Below are 22,551 nucleotides of genomic sequence, written 5' to 3'. Positions count from 1 at the left end.
AAGGAATTTACCCAGATTTCTCACCTTCTGGATACACTTTAGAGTATGTCAACCTTGGCATTATTGACGTTTTGGGCCCAGTAATTCCTTTTTGTCTGGGGCTGTCTTATGCTCTGCGAGATGTGTAACAGCATCCCCAGCACGAGATGCCAGGAGCACCCCACTCCCAGTCATGACCATCAGAAACATCTTGAGCTTTGTTACATGTTCCCTAGGGAACAAAATCACCCTCACAGAGAATCACCACATTACTGGGATCATACGAGGCTGTAATGGCTGAAGATACAGTGACGACTTGAAGACTCTTGCCTCCCTGGCTTATGATAGAATTCTCATAACTAGAACACAATCTGTAGACACCAACAGGGTTTATTTTTGAGTTCTAGAAAATATAAACACACATGCATTCTTTCTCTTTAGGATAATTATCAGCAGCTACTTTTGGTGTGTGTAGAGGATTTGAAATTATTTTTAAAATGTGAAATCCTGCACTCATCCAAACAATTCTAAACCCACTTTGATCTACAGCGTCAAAGATGAATTCTTTTACCTTTAGAGCTGACATTATAGTTTGCTCAGCTGCTGGTGGGAAGGAGCTCTGACTGGAAACCACCTAGAACAAGGTTTTGAAACAGAGTTTTGCTTAAGTCTTTTACTTTTATAAATACTGATTTTGGTAGTAACATGATAAAGCTGTTTCCACAGACACACAAAATAGTATAAATACTTTAGATTACATCTCATACATGTTTTAGATACTCATTAGTATTTATTAGTTAAGATAGGTTGAAAACTACTTTCTTGTATAAAGCAATTATACTACATAAGGCAATTATACTATATACTTCAAATAATCAAAACATGAAGAATTCTTTTTTAAATGTTTTTTTTTTTAAAAACATGAAGAATTCTAAGAGTTGGCTTCCCTTTATTCACTTTAGATAGGTTTTAATTATAAAGTTTTAACTTGAAAAGGTCAGTCTAAAGCCATATTTACATTTTTCTTTTAAAAAATTCAATTTTCTCCAGGCGGACTATAATTTTCGACAAGCCTTTAAAATACAAATGTCAAACACTTACAAATATCAATACAAATATTATGAAGATTCTGAAAGTATCAAAAAAAGCATTGAAATCACCCTAAAGAAAGAGAAACTTTCATTGATTGTGAGGCTTCAGAGTAATAATGAAAGGGAATGGAAAATGTTTCATTTATTCTTTATTTACTTCTGTTACTTTTCTGAGATTTACTTGTTAAAAACACTTTAAAATTCTCTTTAATGTGTGACATACACATTTTTGGAAACTCCTAACTGACACAAGGACTTGTTAAAAATTGATGTAAATAAATAGTCACATAATTATTCTAAAATGTAATTGAGCAAATTAAAACTTAAAATAAAGGTCATGTTCTCAAGAGCATCCCCTAACCTTTGGCTTCCTTCAGGTCTTCTAAATATTGATCTCTCTACTTACCTAAATATTTTGGAAATGACTTATAAAGAGAAAACATGAGCTATTCAAAAGTCAAGGATTGGGTTGAAAGTGTTGCTTTCTTGGTAATTATAAATACAGTTCATCTTAGAAATAATACATGAAGGCAAACAAGTTAACATTCATCATAAAAAAAATAGCAAATAGCAAACACTAGTAAAACAACAGTAATAATAGCAAAAAGGATATATATTTTTTACTTCCAAGGAGTCATCAGTGATTATATAAAAAATCAGTGTTTAATGCAGTTCCTTCCCTCCTTCTTTGTGCAAAGATGGAACCTTCGCAAGTTGAAGGGATTAAGATTTCTTATGAAATTATGCTTTTAAAAAATTTTTTTTTATTTCTTTTCAGCATAACAGTATTCGTTGTTTTTGCACCACACCCATTGCTCCATGCAATCCGTGCCCTCCCTAATACCCACCACCTGCTTTCCCCAACCTCCCACCCATGAAATTATGCTTTTTAATTGGTATGAAACACATATGATTTACCCTTAAATCATTTGCTCAATAAAGTTGATTATACCACTCAAGCCTGATGATCTAGAATTCATATGTTTTAAACCAAATGTATTGAGAAAAGTGACACAAATGATAAAGGTCAGGAACAGAAACTGTTTAAAAAGAGTTCCTTCTGCAACCTATTTTACAGTCATCATGTTTTCATTGTATTCTTTGGCCAGAAATTAAACAATAATTCCTTGCTGTCTAAATTTGAGGTGAAAAGAACAAAGCTGAAAGTAAAAGAAAGTAAAATAAAATAAAGATTACCTTTGTTACTGATTGGTGCAACTTATACAGTGAATTCACTACTGCCACATTTCTTCTCTGCCCTTCTGTAAGAGGCCCAATCACCTGGCTTGCATCTCCTTGTGTGGAGAGCTGTAAGAATTCAGCACAAAAAGAAATGACCAAAATGACAGTTCATATTTAACTGGGAAGCTCATGTCCTCCTAACCATCCCCAGCCAAAAAAAAAATTAAAAAAATGAATGTTCACTGGAAAACTGGAAATACTCAGATCAAGTGTTGGACTTCAGGCACAGCCAGAAGGAACCTCTGTAGAGAGAACAGCATGAATGGGGAAGCCCAATCAGCCCAAATGTATGCACAAGAAGATCATCTTCCATCAATACTTCAGAGCTGACGGACCTGAGGCACATGTGACCCAAAAGCCCAGTGTGTGCTGGTGTTTTCACACATCAGCGCAGTACTCTTGGAATATGTTCTGGCCACTGCCAATAGTCCTTCCACTCAAAAACTCAGAAATAAGCCATCAAAACAAAACAAAAAAGAAAAGTAAATAAAGGAAGGGAGGGAAGGAGGAAAGAATGAAAATAAGCCTCCATCCTATTTATATCTGACAGCCATCATACTAGTCCATGAAATGGGTGGTAAAAGAGGGTTTTACTTTCATTTTTATACATTTAAAATTTTGTTTGGAAAAGGAAGTTAGCTAAGATTATACTGTATATGGATGATCAGTAGAAGTACAGTTAAGAACTTTCTACTCCTCACTTGTTAGTTCTAAATACAAGAGTTTTAGGAGAGAGGACATGTAATGCTTTAAGAGTTAATGTAGAATTCCTGTAGTTTGATGTGAGAAAAGAATCCACATATAAACTGTTCTCATACCAATAAGATTTTAATCAAGTCCTCTGTAACAATTTTTTTTTAAATTCACTTATTTATTTGAGAGAGAGAGAGAGAGTGTGTGCACGCAAATGGGGGCGGGAGAAAGAGAGAGCATCTAAGTGAACTCCCTACTGTGCATGGGGCCCAGCACGGGGCTCAATCCCAGGACCCTGGGATCATGACCTGAGCTGAAATCAAGAGTTGGATGCTTAACTGACTGAGCCACCCAAGCACACGTGTAACAAATATATTTAAAGGTGAATTACATTTGAGTAGGACAAATAAAAATGACTTAAGTCAACTCTATGACCGTGGATACAGATCTCAACATGTGAAAAGCTGGGCTTTTAAGAGAACTGAAACGAAGATCATCTTGCCTTTGTTATAGAGAGTCAAATAAAGTCTAGGAGAAAGAAATACTATTTTGCTTTCTACTTTCCTTTGAGGAACACACACACATCCATTTATAAAAACTGAACTCAACTCCTACTTTATCAATTCCTACTTGTAGTAGTAAAATACAATTTAAAAATAATAAAAACTGCAATTAAAATAAAGGGAATATTCCTTTGTTAACATTACAACCCATGATGATAGCTATAAAGTCAACATAAGTCCTTTTGACCTCGGGTTAAAGAACTCTAGTTTATCATGCCTTTCCTTACGGACATGGTCACCAACTTGTAATCCAGTCGAGCTCGAAAACTGGAGAATAAAGTGGCATCATCACTGGCACCAGCAGTTATGGCCAGCTCAGCGTGTTGAATGTTAAATACGTATCTCTCGATAAAAGGCATCTAGAAGTTATGAACTCTAGCTATACAATTTTTTTAAAAATCCAATCTCTCTTACTTTTCAAGAGATTCTCTCCAAATAATTTTGAGGTAGTAACAAAGAAATGGAAAAAGGAAAGAATTTTTCTTGTTATTTTATGTCTATTTTATGTATTCCATACTTATAGAAGAGAGTCTTGCTGCTAGAAAAGCATGAAGATCCTATTCTTACTGATAACTGACTACATTTGAGGGGTTTAAAAGTAGAGAAAGGCCTGTCAGACCCATGATAACGCTGTAATAAAAAAATCAAATAGTAACAAATGCTGGCCAGAATGTGGAGAAATCAGAACCCTCATACACTGCTGGTGAGAACGTAAAATGGAGTGGCTACTTTGGAAAACAAGTCTGACAATTTCTCAAAGATGAACACAGAGTGACCATATATACCCAGCAATTTGACTCCTTGTTATATACACGAGAAAAATAAAAACAAATGTTCACCAAAAAATGTGCATATATAAACGTTCACAGCGACATCATGTCATAGTGTAATAGCCCCCAAATGAAAACAACCCAGATGCCAACTGATAAGCGGACAGATAAGATGTAGTCTAGTCATACAATGGAACGCTGCCTGGCAAAAAAAAAAAAAAAGGAATGAAGTTCTGAGCATGCAAAAGGTGGATGAACCTTGAAAACATCTTAACTAAAAGAAGCCACTCACAAAAAAGCACATATGGAATGATTACATTTACATGAAATAGCCAGAATAAGCAAATCCAGAGACAAAAAGCAAATGAGTAATTAGGAGATGGGCGAAGAGGGTAAATGGGAAGTGACTGCTAATGCATAGGAGGTTTCTTGTTGGGGTGAGGAAATGTTCTAAGTGAATATACTAAAAACCAGTGAATTGTACACTTACATGAGTGAATTACATTTTAATAAAGCTGTTTTTTAAAAAACTATAGAAAGAAAAATCCCTAGACTTCAACGGTTAATGCTGGATGCCTCAAGCCTTGTAAGGACTAAGACTAAAGTAAAATGGCTAAGTTGGAGACCTACAAAGTTCTGTGAAGAAAATAACACACTTAGGGTGTCTGGGTGGCTCAGTCATTAAGCGTCTACCTTCAGCTTGGGTCATGATCCCAGGGTCCTAGGATCGAGTAATGCACTGGGCTCCCTGATCAGCAAGGGAACCTGCTTCTTCCTCTCCCCCTCCCTTTGCTTGTGTTCCCCTTCTTGCAGTGTCTCTGTCAAATAAATAAATAAAATCTTACCAAAAAAAAAAAAAGAAAGAAAATATTACACTTAGAAGAGCAAAACATTGATGACATAAAAGAACTAAACATGAAATATCACTGTGTCAAAAACAAGGAACAAAATTCAAACATCAAAGTGAAATATAACACTAGAAGATTGGAAATTTAAGATAATCTGCTGCTAATCCTCGTTTTATAGCACAGAATATAGTCAGCCCAACATCTGAGCTTGGTGGATCACCCTGCGTCTCTCCAACACCATTCCTGCCATGACCATTTTGGGGCAATAATTTGAAATTTACAAAATATTACAGAAATAAGAATAGCGCAAGGAGCACTCATAGACACTTTACCCAGATTTACTTTTTTTTTTTTTTAAAGAGTTATTCATTTACCTTAGGGGAAGGAGGTTCAGAGGGAGAGGGAAAGAATTTCAAGTGGACTCCCCACTGAGTGCAGAGTCCCACATAGGGTTTGATCTCATGACCCTGAGATCATGACCTGAGCTGAAATCAAGAGTCAGACACTTAACCAACTGAGTCACCCAGGTGTCCCTAAATCAGATATTTTTAACAAAAACTTTGAAAAGTTCTCATAAACTCTTAGCTATATAGTCATATCTATACTTAATTTCCTGAAAGTGGTAAGCATGCCTGTATAATTACCAAATTAATTTTTAATGAGGAATTTATATTAAGATCTTTTGATCTAATAATGTTTTCTATCCAATTTTGGGATTTACAGCAAAAAAAGGACATACAAAAAGACTAAGTATTATTATTATTATTTTAATGAAAAGTATAAAGGGCAAATATTTGGCTCTCAGATTGTCACTGCCCTCCCATTCATAAAGAAGACATGAGTAATCAAGACTTACTGTTACTATCTCACGAAGACAGTGCTCCAGGTAGCAACGACCAATTTCTTAAACCCGACACAAGGGATGAAATCAATTTGAAATCCCTGATCTATGTCATATCAGTTTTTCTAGACAGATGGTCCAATGATTCTAAGCATACTCATCAATGTTTTCTAGGTCAAGAGATGCTAATGAGCAATATATTCCAAGAGCCTCAAAGCTGCTATATCCTTACTTATCCCACTATTAGAAATGTATCCTAAGAATATAATACTTACAGTTACATGCACAAAGATAATGTTATTTATGAAACAGAGAAACTGGAAAGCCCCACATGTCTAAGATTAAGAGAACAGTCAGGTATATACTAGGTAATTCACATTATGTTAGAAAAAACAATCGGAGGTGCTTATATTATTGAGCTAACTAAAAAAAACAAACAGCATATTTGTGCAGGAGTTTACTCTCACAAAAAGACTGGGAAGAAAGTGAGCATGTTAAGAATTATTATGAAGGGCGCCTGGGTGGCTCAGTTGGTTAAAGCCTCTACCTTTGGCTCAGGTCATGATCCCAGGGTCCTGGGCTCAAGCCCCTGCATCGGGCTCTCTGCTCACCAGGGAGCCTGCTTCCTCCTCTCTCTCTCTGCCTGCCTCTCTGCCTACTTGTGATCTCTGTCCATCAAATAAAATGAGTAAAATCTTTGAAAAAAAAAAAAAAGAAATATTCTGAAGCATTACACACTGAGGAAAGTTACTAAAATATTAGTAAAGGCACCATGGAATTTCATTAAGTATCTAAAAAGGTTCATTTGTAGAATGCACTTAGAAATTGTTGCACAAGATAAGTTTATCCAACGATAAAAATAAAGGATGTACAATCTCCATCCTTGAAAGATTTAAGATAATATGACAAAATACACTGCTTTGGTCACTGTTTACCTGCCCAAAAGAAGGTTTGGGGGAAAGATAGTTTCTTTCTTCCCTTCTTTCTTTTCTCCTCCCTTCCTTCCACCCTTCCTTCCTTCCTCTCTCTCTTCCTTTCTTTTTTCCTTCCTTCCTTCTTCCTTCCTTTCTTTCTCTTTCTTTCAGATTTATTTATTTATTTGAGAGAGATGGGAGAGAGAAAATCTCAAGCAGATTCCCTGTAGAGCATGGAGGCCAACCTTACAACCTTGGGATCATGACCTGTGTCCAAAATCAAGCATGGGATAAGCCAACTAAACTATCCAAGGGCCCCCAAATAGTTTCTTTTGATCTACTATTCTGTGACACAGATGAAAATAACTGGTTTTTATTTATAATTACTTATGAAATGCCTTCATCATAGATAACCTGGCTGAGAGCAAGGAATACAAGAAGTATAATTAAATATCACTTAGCTCATTATGTCAATTACCCTATAAAAACATAAAATTAAACACAGACACTCACAATTAAATGATCAAACATCTCTAGTCTGTAATACATTAAAAATTATATTGTATTTGGGGGGGGCGCCTGGGTGGCTCAGTGGGTTAAGCCTCTGCCTTCGGCTAAGGTCATGATCCCAGGTTCCTGGGATGGAGCCCTACATTGGGCTCTCCACTCAGTGGGAAGCCTGCTTCCCCCTCTCTCTCTGCCTGCCTCTTTGCCTACTTGTTATCTCTCTCTCTGTCAAATAAATAAATAAAATCTTAAAAAAATTATATTGTATTTGGAACCCAGACATAGGGCATGTTTCAGCAAATGTGCAGCAAAGGACAAATTCATAGATTTATGTAGCAATTCTCCATTTCCCTGGCATATCAGCTTACCTAAACTTCCCTGACAAATGAAACTAATTTTCTTAGATGCTAAAACTATCAGAAAATATTTCCAAGAAAATCTTTCTACAGTGTATGTCATATTTTTTGGGTTTCATACATAAGACACACAGAACAGGTAAGCAAATTCTACTTAAAATGAACCAGTGCATGTGTTCACTACTGTTCCAGTGAGCCATGTTTGTGCAATAACACATTTTTGTTTCAGAAGTCACTTCATTAGAGCTTAGCAGGTAAGTATGGCTGCTTGTCCCTTCACTCATATCTTTGGAAATTTTGTCTTCCCTTTTTCTTGAGCTTTTAGAAATTTTTAGGAATCCTTCTCTTATTCGTAAGGTGTTAGTTTTCTCTTCTTGATCTTATCTTCCCTCATCCTGGTCTAACTTGATTTACAGTGGGAAAAGCGAGGGCTAAGCACATGACAGCTGGGAGCCGTTCCTTTGCACAAGCGTATACTTCGTGGACACTGAGACATCACCTCCAGCAGGTCAGAGGATATATTTATTCCCTTCCTGGTTCTTATTTATATTTCAGACTGCTGAATTTGTCAAATATTTGACCACTTGATTAAAAAATAAAGGGGGGGGGTGTTCCTACGTATCTATTTATCTAAAAATAAGGACAGGTACATTTAACCACAGAACAGATTCAACAGTAATGTTGTGTTTTGACATCAGATTAAGCCTTCACACAAATGTGTTATCAAAGAGGTGACAGCTTCAAATGGGCTGCCTTTTAGAGAGTTAACATACAACCAAAAAGGTGGAAATAAGATCAAGTCTTGTTTATAAGTACATAGGAATGACATGTAGCTTTGTAATTCAAAACTGTGGGAGGCCTGGGTGGCTCAGTGGGTTAAGCCGCTGCCTTCGGCTCAGGTCATGATCCCAGGGTCCTGGGATCGAGTCCCATATCGGGCTCTCTGCTCAATAGGGAGCCTGCTTCTCTCTCTGTCTCTGCCGGCTTGTGCTTTCTCTCTCTCTCTCTCTCTCTCTCTCTCTGACAAATAAATAAAAAACAAAAACAAAACTGTATTGCTCATACAATCTGTATTCCTTTAAAAAGACATTTCATCAATCTACTTTTCTCATTAACCTCCTCTAGATCGTCCACACTCCTGTCAAAATGTCCACCTGGCTCATGGGATTTGGTAACCTCAGAGGGTGGGCAAGGCAAACACAATTTGCTCAGAATGGATCATTTAGAGCTCTTACTTTATTTCTCTTCAAAGGACCTTATGCTTTTGAACAACAGATGGAATTTCCACCTACCCAATCACTGGCTCCTAAATACTGGCCTTGTTAATTAAATTTAGAGTCACAAGTCTGCACATTTTTAATTCCTTGAAGAAGAGAGAACTGTTCACTGTCAGGTATACTGAGCTTTTCCCATTCTCCAATAATGAATAACTATGATTAATTCTTTAATTATCAGAAAAACTTTTTACATGCCTTGATTTAGGATACTTTTGAGTTTAGCACAGAGTTAATTTCAAACTACAGATTTTCCAAAAGAAATGAAAGTTTATTATCCTCAGGGATGTGAAAAAACTAAAATCCCAGCATCCTACTATTAAAGTCTAAATTAGGGCGCCTGGGTGGCTCAGTGGGTTAAGCCGCTGCTTCGGCTCAGGTCATGATCTCAGGGTCCTAGGATCGAGTCCCGCATCGGGCTCTCTGCTCAGCAGGGAGCCTGCTTCCTCCTCTCTCTCTCTGCCTGCCTCTCTGCCTACTTGTAATCTCTCTCTGTCAAATAAATAAATAAAATCTTTAAAAAAAAATAAAAATAAAGTCTAAATTAGTTAATAAAATTTTAAAAAATAATAGCATCCTACTATGAAAAGCTTAGTTAATAAAATTTCAAAAAAATAATCAGTAGTTTATATATTTGCAAATATAGACTAGTACTTTAAGTTTTTGAGAGATATAAGTTCTAATGTAATTAAACCTACAATCTTGAAAGCAGTATTAATTTTCATAGCAAAGTTCTTTATATACAGTCAAAAGATAAATTTCAATTTAACTAAAGTCCTAATAACAAAACAATTTTATATTATTGAACTCCATTAAGTAATAAGCCTCTCTCTGAATATTAACCTTAACAGTGGTGTTTATAATGTTAAACCGGAAACAAACAAGATTACCTGATTGAGAGCAATTATTATCTAAAAAACTAGAAATTAATTTTGCAAAATCTGACAGTTATTCTAAGTTTGTGTCTGCCTTAAATGACTTCAATTGTCTAAGAAGGAGTCTTAAGGAGGTAATTTTAAAGAGTATCATTCTACAGTGGCTTGATTAACCCCCTAACCCATGCAACTTCCCATTTTAAGAGTGGATTTGTCAATTTCTGAAATTCTATCCATTCATTTTATTAGTCTGAGGTTGCATTGTAAGGTGTATCATAATTCCTATACCTTCCTAGTAAATTGTTCTTTTTCTCATTTTATGATATCTCCCAAATCCCTAATAATGCTTGTTGCTTTAGAATCTATTTTGTCTGATATTATTGTAGCTCATTTTATCAGCTCTCATCTAATTAGCATTTGCTTGAAATATTTTTTTAAGATTTATTTATTACTTGTCAGAGAAAAAGAGAGAAAACATAAGCAGGGGGAGCAGCAGGCAGAGGGAGAAGCAGACTCCCCACTGAGCAAGGAGCCTGATGTGGGACTTGATCCCAGGACTCTGGGATCATGACCTGAGCCGAAGGCAGATGCTTACCAACTGAGCCACCTAGATGTCACTGAAATATTTTTTCTCCATTCCTTTACGTTCATCCTTACTATGTCCTTATTGATGAGAGACAGAAGCACAAAAAATGTTCACCTTTAGCCCACAAGGCTGACCAACAGCCTGCATAGTTTTGATAAGGATCAAATATGTACTGGCTGCTACATTCTTAAAGGGTCTCATGACTGCCTGTCATCTTAATGTTAATATCAAGATGAATGATAAGCACTACAGAAATCTTGCTAAAGTAGTTTTATGAGTGGAAATTTGAAGAAGACATTTATGATCTAATACTCCTTGTCATCTCCCCCTTGAGCACTAAGCATATAACCATCAGCTTCATACAGCAAAAAGTGCAGCTCTTTCTGCCCATAAGCCCTATCCCTGTGCTATAAGAAAAGCACCTTTTTGCACCAAAAATGTCTCAAGAGTTCTTTCTTGAATGTCTGCTTGTGAACCCACATTGCTTATGGTTTAGGTATATCACACAAAGTTAAACTTATTGGTTCTATGCAAACTAAGAAATGTCAGGGGTCAGTTTAGTCTATTTACATTTATTGTGATCAGTGATATATTTGAAATCCATCTTACTATGTAATTCTCATATGATTTTCTTTGATTTTTACTCCATTCACTTCTCAGACTTTTATTGAACCGATATTTTCCTCTTTTACCCATTTTCCCATCAGTTCATTTAGAAGTTATACATTCTATTTCCATTCTTTCAGTGGTCATAATTAAATTATTAAAGTTCATATTCAACTTAAGCCAAAATATCTATGACTTTATAGTCCTCCTAAATAATGAAAGCATTTTAGAATGCTTTAAAATTCATTACCCCTTCTCCTCATTTCAAACTTTAATGTGGAGAAAGTATTTCAGTTCTACCTTGTTTATATATTCATAATTATTCACTATTATTCATTATCTTATGCAATTAAGGCTCAGATTTACCTACATATTTACCAATTGCTTACGCTTACTCTTACTTCTTGCATTTCGATCCTTCCTTCTGAGTTAGATTTCCTCTTGTGTCCGACTACTAAATGGCTTCCCTTTCAGAGTGAAGGCCAAGGCCAAACCCCCTACTATATCCTGCAAGGGCTAGCGTGATCTAGAGTTAAGGTTACAGAGCTTCAAGGATATCAGATTGGGTCAGGGGAATTCAAGGAACACACGAGCATTTAGCCAGTCTCTAGTCTCTCAGTATTCCGGAATACAGGCACATACCAAGGCCGAAGAAGCCGGGTCCTTAAAACCAGAGACTCTGGGTCGAAGGTGCCACTTTATGTATAACAGATTCGAGAGCACAAACTGCTTCAAGAGCTACCAGGCTTCTGCTGGTTTTTAAGCCACTTGTTCCTCTCCCCTCAGCCCCACTCGGTGTGATCAGGCCCTTTGGGTGCGAATTCAATTATTTCTTCCGCAAGTTAAAAACCTGCATATGATAAAACTGAAATAGAACTAACTTAAAAGTATAAACTAAAAACCAAGTGTTCTCTCTCCACTAAAGATTAGTCCCACTCTCCAAAGTTACACACTAACAGTTTCTTCTTGTGACCTTCCAGGAAAAAAAAAGAGAGAAAGAAAAAAGGAAAAGCATAGAACAGCATTTAGTTATATTATCTGTTTTATTTATAGGTGGGACTGCTAAATGTATTTATTTTCACCTTCTTTTTCTAGCTTCATAATATGTCTTCGAGAGTTTTCCGTATTAGCACATAGAAGTCTTCACAAGACTATCCCCTATTTCCCTCACTAGTTTATAACCAAGCTTTCAAACTATCAATATTTTCTTGAAGCATTTTCCACAGATTCTTGAGAGAAACAGGAAGGGAATCTGAATTCCCCAGAGTTCAATATTCCTTCATTAATGTAAATCTTTGATGGCTACCAGAATGATTACAATTAGAAATTCAATTTCCCAACTAAACAGGGTTCTCAGCAAAGAGAGTGGCCACATGTATTTTACAAAAGCAAAAATAAACCTACACCCAAGAAAAGATGCCTTACACCTACACATGCGTGCATGTGTCCATGCACAAGTGTACACACACACACACACACACACTCACATTCCTTTATTTTCTCCAAACTTCCAAATGTACAGCATATTATATATAGTGTTGGTTAGTCTATTTTAGGAAGTTCTTAGATATTTAAACTGGGGAGAGGTGGGTGGTTGGTGAAATCAAGAAGCAAAAGAGACATTTTTTACTTTTCCTGATCTTAGTCCTTTTCACTTTTTTTCTAAGATTAGTTTACCCAATATTAGAGATTCACTAAACATCTTCCAAAATTTATAAAAGCTCCGTATTCTTCCAAGTCCTAAGGACTAAATGATTATCCTCCTATAAAACAAGAATACACCTATGTGCCACCTCTACACATACCTTTATAGTTTTTTAAAGGTACTTTTAATAGAAATATTAAATTGATACAAATGTATACATACAGATAAATGAGTCATCACAAATCATAGACTCTTGTGACCACAGACAAAAAATTTAAGTATTACTAGTGCTCCAAAAACCCTTCCTTGTAGTCCCAACTCAATCATCTCTTTCCTCCTATAAAGTGACTTCTTTATACAAATGTAATCATCGGGATATAATATTTCATACATAATAACTATATACGTATTTATATTTTGCTCAACATTGTTTGTTAGATTCATCCACGTAGGAATGTATGTAAGCTGTATTTTGTTCATTTTTCAGGATTGCACACTATTTCACTGATGAATATCTCAGCATTTATGCATCTGTTTCAGTGTTGATGGACGTTTGGGCTGTTTCTGTTAAGGCTATTACAAATAACGGGGTTCTATATGTCTCATGTTGTATATGTACGGGTATTTCTTTTTTTTTTTAAGATTTTATTTATTTATTTGAGGGGGTACAGAGGAAGAAGGAGATGCGAGCTCCCTGCTCAGCAGGGATCCCAATGTGGGGTTTGATCCCGGGATCCAGGATCATGACCTGAGCTGAAGGCAGACTCAACCTCATGAGCCACTTAGGTGCCCCCATCTAAGGGTATTTCTACTAGGTTTCCCCTTTCACATTTAGATTTACATTGTATCTAAAATTGATTTTTGCCTCTTAGTGAGAGCCAATTTTCATTTTTTTCCACAAGGCTATTAAACAAACCCATCATCACTTACTGAAAAGACCATCCTTTTCTCACTGTTCTCTTCTGCCATCTTTGTCACACAGCAAGTGACTATACACATGTGGGGCTGTTTCTCTTTCAATGTATTTCTTTATCCTTGTGCTAAAACTTCACCATCTTAATTACTGTATGTTTCTAGTGGATCCTGATATTAGCAGAACAAATATTTCTGCATTGGTAAGAAGTAAATTGTTACACTGAACTTATAGGTCAATTTTGGAAGAACAGACTTGTTTATTATACTGAGCCATCCGACCTATGAAGAGAGTATATGCCATCATTTATTTACTCCTTTAATTTCTCTCAATATGATTTAGAGTTTTTGGTATAGTCTTGTCCATGTTTTCTCAAATTATTCACAGAAATGTTATTTTCTGAAGCCATCATAAATAATGTTTTTTAAAAAATAAATTCTGTGTTCTGTTTGTAGCTGGTATACAGAAACAGTTGGTTTCTGGATAACTTGTGGATAAAGGAGCTCAGGACATGCCACCGCAAAATATGCTGCTCTGGTGTATTATTTTGAGTTGAAGTCACTGAAAAACAGCAGGTATGTCAGAATGGCTTTCTCTGAGCCTGCCATATCTGCTTAAAGGCAGGTCCTCCAAAAGGAACTCAACTGTCATAAATTCTCTCCCTAAAATTTCATCAACCAGGGAAGACTGACTCTTTTCACAGGACAGAAAATAGGAAGTGGCCATCACACCCACACAAGTTTTGTCACAAACTGTATCTTCCATCTATTTTTCCAAGGGCCTGATCAACTTTCTAAAAATCATTCATTGTACCCAAGTAGCTCATATCCCCTCTTCTTTTTCCCCTGTTAAGACATTATAGTTTGCAAATAACACATATGGGGAGGTTTTCTAGATACAGTTCAGTTATTTCAGGAGAAAGGATTATAGACCTCTTTGAAATAAATCATGTTTTCCCAGAAAAAATTCACATGTCATAACATTTGACAGTTTCCTGGGGTTCACAGATGCCCTGAGGACCCTTCACCCCCCTTCTAGATTAACAATTTCTACCCTAAGATATTGAAAAATGATTTTAAAAAAAGATTGAGAAAAAAAAGATTTTCTTGATTCCTATTATAGAACACTTTCCGTATGCACCATTTTTTTTGGTATGTCTGAAAAAATACTCTAAATGGGCACAACTTCCTACTAGTGAGTTGAGTAAAAGTTGCCTAGAAGTGCGCTATTGCTTGATATAGTAAAGGATAGTTAAAAAAATAATCAGTCCTCTAAGATATAAGTTTTTTTTATATTTAAATGCAGCAAACTTTAGTTAGCATCCCCAATTTTTTTTAAAGATTTATGTATTTATTTATTTGACAGACAGAGATCACAAGTAGGCAGAGAGGCAGGCAGAGAGGGAGAGGCAGAGAGAGCTCCCTGCTGAGCAGAGAGCCTGACGCAGGGCTTGATCCCAGGATCCTAGGATCATGACCTGAGCTGAAGGCAGAGGCTTTAACCCACTGAGCCACCCAGGCGCCCCAACTTTTAAAGGAAGTGTTTTTCTGTCTTTTCCTCTTCCTCTCTCTAATTATCCCAAATGTCTGGGGGGTTTTAGAGTAGCCCTTTCAACCATGCCTCCCCCTCACCACTACCACCACTGTTCTCCAATTCACAATCATATCTAATGCTTACAGCTCAGAAACCCCATCACACTGACACACTGCAGATCCAATTCCTGTGTGTGTTTTGGCCTGGGTCCATTTACCAGGCAATCTTACCAGGCTGGTAATTACAGCAGCCCTAAGAGGTAAATGTAGGTTTTCTTTCTTATTTGTGAATATGGCTAGATCTTTACTGTTACGTGTTACCAGTATGCCTGAGTGTGTTTGGATAGGAGGGTGCTCTGAATCAAAGCCTAAACTTGACTAAATGCTGACAATTTCCTCTCACAGAAACATACTTCCATAGAGCATAATTTTGAAACATTCCTTAGGGAATTAAATTATATCCCAATACCCTGGAACAGGGATGAGAATAAAAGCTCTTTTTGATCATTAATATGCTTGAAAAGAGGTAAAAGCTCTACAGGAATGACACTTCTAATTCCTGTAAAAATGGACCAGGTAATTCAGACTAGTTCTGTTAATGAGAGTACCTTGAAAAAGTGAATAATATCTTTAAATATCTTCATGGTATCGAAGAGCTAATATGACAGAAAAAATTATGAGGCAAGATTCAATTGCCCAAATTTCTTTTCAAGTCCCTAACTACTACTTCTATTTCCTGGAATTAGTATCTATTCTATTACTCAGAGACTTCAGAAACTCCACATTCTGAAATTAAGTTAAAAATAAATAAAAGAAAAAAAATTAAAAAATATTTTGTAATGAAAGAAATAAAGAAAACATAGAAGAAGAAAAATATTTATTTGAGTATTATATACTGTAGCAATGAAAACAGGTTTAGGGGAATAAAGATTAGAAAATGTGGGGCCCCGGGTGACTCAGTAGGTTAAGCCTCTGCCTTCAGCTCAGGTCATCTAAGGGTCCTGGGGTCGAGTCCCACATCGGGCTCTCTGCTCGGCGGAGAGCCTGCTTCCCCTTCTCTCTCTGCCTGCCTCTCTGCCTACTTGTGATCTCTCTCTCTGTCAAATAAATAAAAAAAATCTTAAAAAAAGAGAGAGAATGTGATAAGGGGTCAAAATACATATCATCAAATGAAATATACAGAAAAAGGCTTATATGTTTTTTAAAGTAATATTCATATTAATTAAAATCATTAAGTGAATTACGATAGTAATAAATTTCTATCTTTTGGCTATGAAATTGATACTGAATGCCATAAAAACTTAATATACACTTGGGAGAAGATATTTGCCAATCATGTATCATAAGAGGTTAATATCCTGTATATATTAAGAACTCCTACAACCCAACAGCAAAAACAAAAAATCCAATTAGAGATTAGATCTGAATAGACAACCACAATGATATTATGGTATCTCATACCTACTGGAATGGTTAGTATCAAAAAAGACAAAAAATATAACAAGCGTCAGTGAGGATATGAAGAAAAAGCAACTGTTGGGCACTGCTGTTGGGAATATAAATTGGTGCAGCCCCTATGGAAAACATTACGGAGCTTTCTCAAAAGGTTAAATATAGAACTATCATATGGATCTACTTCTACTTCTAATTCAACTTCTGGGTATTCACCCACAGAAAATCACTATTTTTTTTTTAAGATTTTATTTATTTATTTGACAGAAGAGAGACACAGCAAGAGAGGGAACACAAGCAGGAGGAGTGGGAGAGGGAGAAGTAGGCTTCCCGCCAAGCAGGGAGCCTGATGCAGAGCTTTGTCCCAGAAGCCTGGGATCATGACCTGACCTGAAGGCAGATACTTAATGACTGAGCCACCTGGACACCCCTGAAATCACTACCTTGAAAAGATACCTACACTCCTATTTTCCTTGCAGTATCGTTTACACTAGCCAAGACATGGAAACAACCTAAATGCCCACAAATGGATGACTGGATAAAGAAATTTGAGATGTATATAAATATATGTGTGTACACACACACACACACACACACACTTAAGTATACACATACACATATTCATACATACATCACATATACACATGTATACATACATATACACAATGGGATAATATTCAGCCATTAAAAGAGGAAGGAAATCCTGCCATTTGTGATAACATGGGTGGGCCTTAAGGGCATTATGCTAAGTCAAATAAGCCAGACAGAGAGTCAATACTGCAATGTATCACTTCTATGTGGAATATTTTAAAAAGAACTTAGATACAAAGAACAGATTGGTGATTGCTAGAGGCAGGGGGTAGGGGAAATGTGGATGAAAATGGTAAAAAAATAAAAACCTCTATCATAAGTAAGTCCTAGGAATATAATGTATAGCAGGGGACTACAGTTAACAATACTGTATTGTATACTGAAAACGACTAAAAGACTAAACCTTGAAAATCCTCACCACGACAGGGATGCCTGCCTGGCTCAGTTGAAAAAGCATGTGACTCTTGATCCTGAGGTCATGAGTTCAAGCCCCACATTGGGTGTACAGATGACTTTAAACAAACAAACAAACAAACTTAAAAAAAAAAAGTTCTCACCACAAGAAAAAGAAATTAGGGGCGCCTCGGTGGTACTGTTGGCTAAGCATCAGACTCTTGGTTTCAGTTCAGGTAGTGATGTCAGGGTCACTAAGATCAAGCTCTATATCAGGCAGGGAGTCTGCTTAACTTTCTCTCTCTCCACCCACCCTTTTTTCTCACTCTCTAAAAAAAAAAATCTATCCATCTGTCTGGATATATATATCTATAACTTTAAAAAATCATGTTGTATACCTTATGCAGCTAAAAATAATACAGCTGACTCTTGAACAACATGGGTTTGAACTGTGCAGTTCATTTTTTCCAATAAATACAATATAGTATTATAAACTATATTGCATTTTTTCCAATAAAAACAATATTGTATTATAAACATATCTTCCCTGTGATTTTATTAATAATACATTCTTTTCTCTAATTCATATTAAGACTATAGTATATGATACATATGACATACAAAATATGTGTTGACTGTTTAGTGTTATTTGTGAGGATTCTGGTCAACAGTAGGGCCACTAGTGTTATGTTTTTAGGGAGTTATATGCAAATTTTCAACTCCATTTTTAATAGCTCAAAAATATACATATACCTATAAATAGGTATTTTAAAAAACTGAATGCATACTGACAGGATTCAAGTAGGGGGATTAAGGAATAAAAAGAAAAGTCCATGAACTCTCTTGTCTTGTTATTGCCATGTTCTTAATTTGGCTTTGTGACAGATGGCATGATGGGTCCCAAGCCTCCATCCCTGTCTGCATCCGCATCCTCTGCAGTTAATACTGCACTGTGGTTGGGTTATTTTGGTGAGCCAGACTTTGGGGAATATTTCCTCTTGTGTGCTTCTGCCTTCATCACAGGATTAAGCCCAAGAGAGCTTGCTGCAGGAGGCGAGACATACAGAACAGAGCAGTGTGTTTAACTATGGTCGAAGTCAGCCTCCGTCAGCAGCCAGCCTGCTGTGAGTAAACCCAGCTAAGATAAGTCACTTAGTGCCCTCCACCTACCTGGGGAAGTATGAGTACTCAGCGTGTATGGTATGCCATCCAGGTGTTGTGGTGGTCTGTCAGGCAATGTTCTCAGGGCAACAGATAATACACACTTTGCAGGCTTTAGTCAGCAACTTTGCATTTTTTACTTTCTTTGGAAAATACCGCCCAATGACAATAACCATTTTTTTTTATTATGCTCAGTTAGCCAGCAGACAATAACTATTATTTGATATTTTCCTCTATCTTCACTCTGGCTTGCTGAATCTTCGACTAACATGACCATTTACTACTGACCTGGCAGAGCCCACAGAAAATCAAGCTCTCACAAGTCTGGGAAGTGATTCAGAAAACGATCTCAAAGGAAAGGAGGAGTGATCCTAAAGTAGTTCAATGCAAGAATGGAGGTACGAAAGAGAGGAAGGCTATCTAAGCATCAAGACAGTAGGTAAGCCAAAGGGCTCAGTCTGTTTGCATTACAGCTAAAGTACCTTTGGGCTGAAGAATCTACTGATATGTTTTATATCTTTGCACTTAATATAAAAACTCTTTCAAGTTATTTTTAAAATATAAAATATAAAAACTCTTTCAAGTTATTTTTAAAAACCTTTTATTATTTTAATGTTAATAAAATAAATTATTACCATTTGATACTATACAGAGCAGCATCCAGGTAGATGACATTTAAATCTGCATTAAATAATCTGTTTAAAACTAAGAAAGTTGAACCCACGTATCTCTCTATCATCATTTAAATATCACACGTGTAGGTTTTCTTCCACTATGGGAATGTCAAGTCTCCAAATTGCTTAAGAAATTACACAAAGAATAAAGGGTATATTTACAAAGCTTAAAAAAATAAAACCCAAAACCCAAAACCCTACTGCCATCTAGTACTATCAACCTCATACACAGCTACTGACCTGCATTAAAGTTGAAACTGCCCCTTAAATGTCATTCCTATTATTGTTTCCATTTAAATGGTCTGCAACCTAATTAAATGCCAATCTACTTTCTCACAGTTTATAACATCTGACATTTACACCAAGATTCTAGATGTCATCCCCTGAAACCATCAGATAATACTTACTGTTGGTCACTGTCCTTACAGTTTACCTTTTAAAAGGACTACTTACTAGTGTATTTGATATCACAAGTTCACAAGCCTGTAAGGGTTTATAAAGTACCACAATAGCTCTTTCACATACTAATATTTTAATTTCGTTTTAATATACAGAGGACAAGGAAAACATCGATTCAAACTTAAAATAGCAAGGTCAAGTGACATTTTCTTCTAAAGGTCACATTTCAGAACTATACAAACAAATTACAAATATATAACCATTAAATAATCAGTTTGCTCAGTTCAGTCATAAACTATACTATCTATACCTACAGGTATGTATTTTGAACATAAAATTCTACTTAGCAAATTAATTATAACTTCACAACTGCTATCAAAACAAGTGAATAAGAACTTTTAAATAAAGACAGTCTAAAAAGCATGCCTCTCCTTTTCATAAAAGGGCACCTAAGAAGCTGATATTCACATTATACACTAAATTAAATACATACTAGAGGTGGTAAAACCTTACTGGTTATAACTCACATAAGAGAATTCAAGGTTAAATCCCTGTTTTTCTAAACTAAACTACTAAACTATCTAAGTATCTGCTACGCTCTAAATGTTTGCACCCTTCCCACTCACTCCACCCCAGATCTATACCTTGAAACCTAACGCCCAAGAAGATGGGGTCTTTGGGAGGTGATTAGGTCACGAGAGTGGAGCACTCATGAATGGGATTTATACCCTTAAAAACGAGGTTTAAAAAAGCCCCCTTGCCCCTCTGGCCTGTGAGATTTCATGGAAAAGGTAGCCATCAGTGAACAAGTAAATGGGCATCAAGTCTGCTGGCGCCCTGATCTTGGACTCTGCAGGCTCCAGAACTGTGAACAATACATCAATGTTATTTTTAAGTCACCCAGTTCGTATCATATTGTTATGGACCAAGGCACTATCCGTTAAGACCACAGAAGTTAAGTAAACTATAACACATACATAAAATATATCATGCATGTATTAAAGTAGATTTAGATCTCTATCTCATATTGTAAAGTAAATCACAAAAACAATCCTACTTTTCTCAAATAAAAAACAATGTAGCTATGTTGAGGTATGATACAGTTTAAAGCTTGGTCTAGAGTCAAATCTGAATTTAACTGCTAGTTGCAACACTTGCTAGCTTTCTACTTTCAGCAGTCTGTTTTGGGCATGCTATTAAATTTTCTTAGTCTCAGTTTCTCCCTTCTGTGGTGGCAGATATTGATTCTTTCATTTCACAGGATTGTTGTGAAGTAAATGAGATAAGATACATAAATGGCCTGGCATAACCCAAGCCACTATAAAATGTTTAATAATCGTTATTTTCATGGCCATTCCCTAACCTCAAGAAATAAATTCTCTGGGACCATTTAAGAGTCAGAAAAAGGAACTTAAAAATTTGTCCCCACAGAGTTCGTATGACCTGTCCCTAGGTTTGTATGACATATAACTTTGGTGATTTATAAAAGAAAAGCCTTAGGGGTGCCTGGGTGGCTCCGTGGGTTAAAGCCTCAGGTTTGGCTCAGGTCATGATCCCAGGGTCCTGGGATGAAGCCCTGCATCAGGGTCTCTGCTTGGCAGGAAGCCTGCTTCCCTTCTTCTCTCTCTCTGTGTGCCTCTCTGCCTACTTGTGATCTTTATCAAATAAGTAAATAAAACCTTTAAAAAAATAATAGAAAAGCCTAGAAAAACTAACACATATGTAATGATAAAATTATTTCAGATTATTATAAGCATATACATGTACTACATACATATAATTTATGTCACACTCTACTATATCCCAGATTATTAAAATAAGGAAGTTGAAAAGAAATAATACTACTTTTCTAAGCCTGTGGAAGAATTTATCTAAATACACATAGTCATTGAGATGACCACAAAAATGGTCCATAGAAGGGATCAACTTGAAAAATCCTATTAATTCCTGGTAGGAATTAAAGGTACAGTTAAGTATATGAAAATGATCTGATACCCAACAAACCTGCATAACTGACCTTTAGTGAAATAAACTTAGGATTCTGGAAAGCTGTTCATTCTACATCTCAGGTTCTATATTTACAAGTCCCCCCTTTTGAAAACATGTTTGTCTTGAAAATTTCAGCTTTCCTTCATCTCACTGCTTGGACATTCCATTAAGGATCTGATTTCTGTCACTTTCCAACCTTGTGGACTTATATTTTTCATCTATAAAAAGAATACTCCATTTATAGAAATATGTCATATCATATTTTAAGTCAACATTTCCACTTACAGATAAAGTAGCTATTCTACTTCAAATTTGTTTCAAGTCTTTCTCCCACCGAAGGAGGGAGGCTATTTTCCTCTGAATGTTTTTAGTTAAATAAGTCTAAAAGAACAGGAATACAGCAAGATCAAAGAATAAAACCCAACAAATTTAAAAACATAAAGGAGTAACAGAAATAGTACAATTAGACCAAAATAAGAGATGTATACTAAAATGTTACTTGAGTCCTTAATCAATACTATATTTAAAAAATAAAGCATATGATGTTTTTTCTACACTTAATGCTTAGGATCTCCTTAGGCACTAAAGTCAAAGTTGAAAATGACTTTCTGGTTAGCCTTCAGCATTTTAAGTTTCGTAAGCCTGAGTAATTTAGGG

At 36.0% G+C, this 22,551-nt stretch overlaps 1 protein-coding gene across 1 annotated transcript in view; it reads right to left on the bottom strand.

Moving 5' to 3' along the window:
- COG5 (component of oligomeric golgi complex 5) overlaps nucleotides 1-22,551 on the bottom strand; it is a 289,304-nt gene that overhangs the window by 36,108 nt on the left and 230,645 nt on the right. The window contains exons 15-16 of the mRNA XM_044245810.1: nucleotides 2,268-2,378; nucleotides 551-613 (exon numbers count right to left, since the gene is read on the bottom strand). Of these exons, the coding sequence (XP_044101745.1) occupies nucleotides 551-613; nucleotides 2,268-2,378 (174 nt within the window). The remainder of the gene's footprint in view (nucleotides 1-550; nucleotides 614-2,267; nucleotides 2,379-22,551) is intronic.

The sequence above is a fragment of the Neovison vison genome, chromosome 4 (genome assembly GCF_020171115.1).
Source record: "Neovison vison isolate M4711 chromosome 4, ASM_NN_V1, whole genome shotgun sequence".
In the NCBI taxonomy this organism is placed as follows: domain Eukaryota; kingdom Metazoa; phylum Chordata; class Mammalia; order Carnivora; family Mustelidae; genus Neogale; species Neogale vison.
Note: the sequence above shows the minus strand (reverse complement) of the source record. Positions and strands in the feature narration are given on the sequence as shown.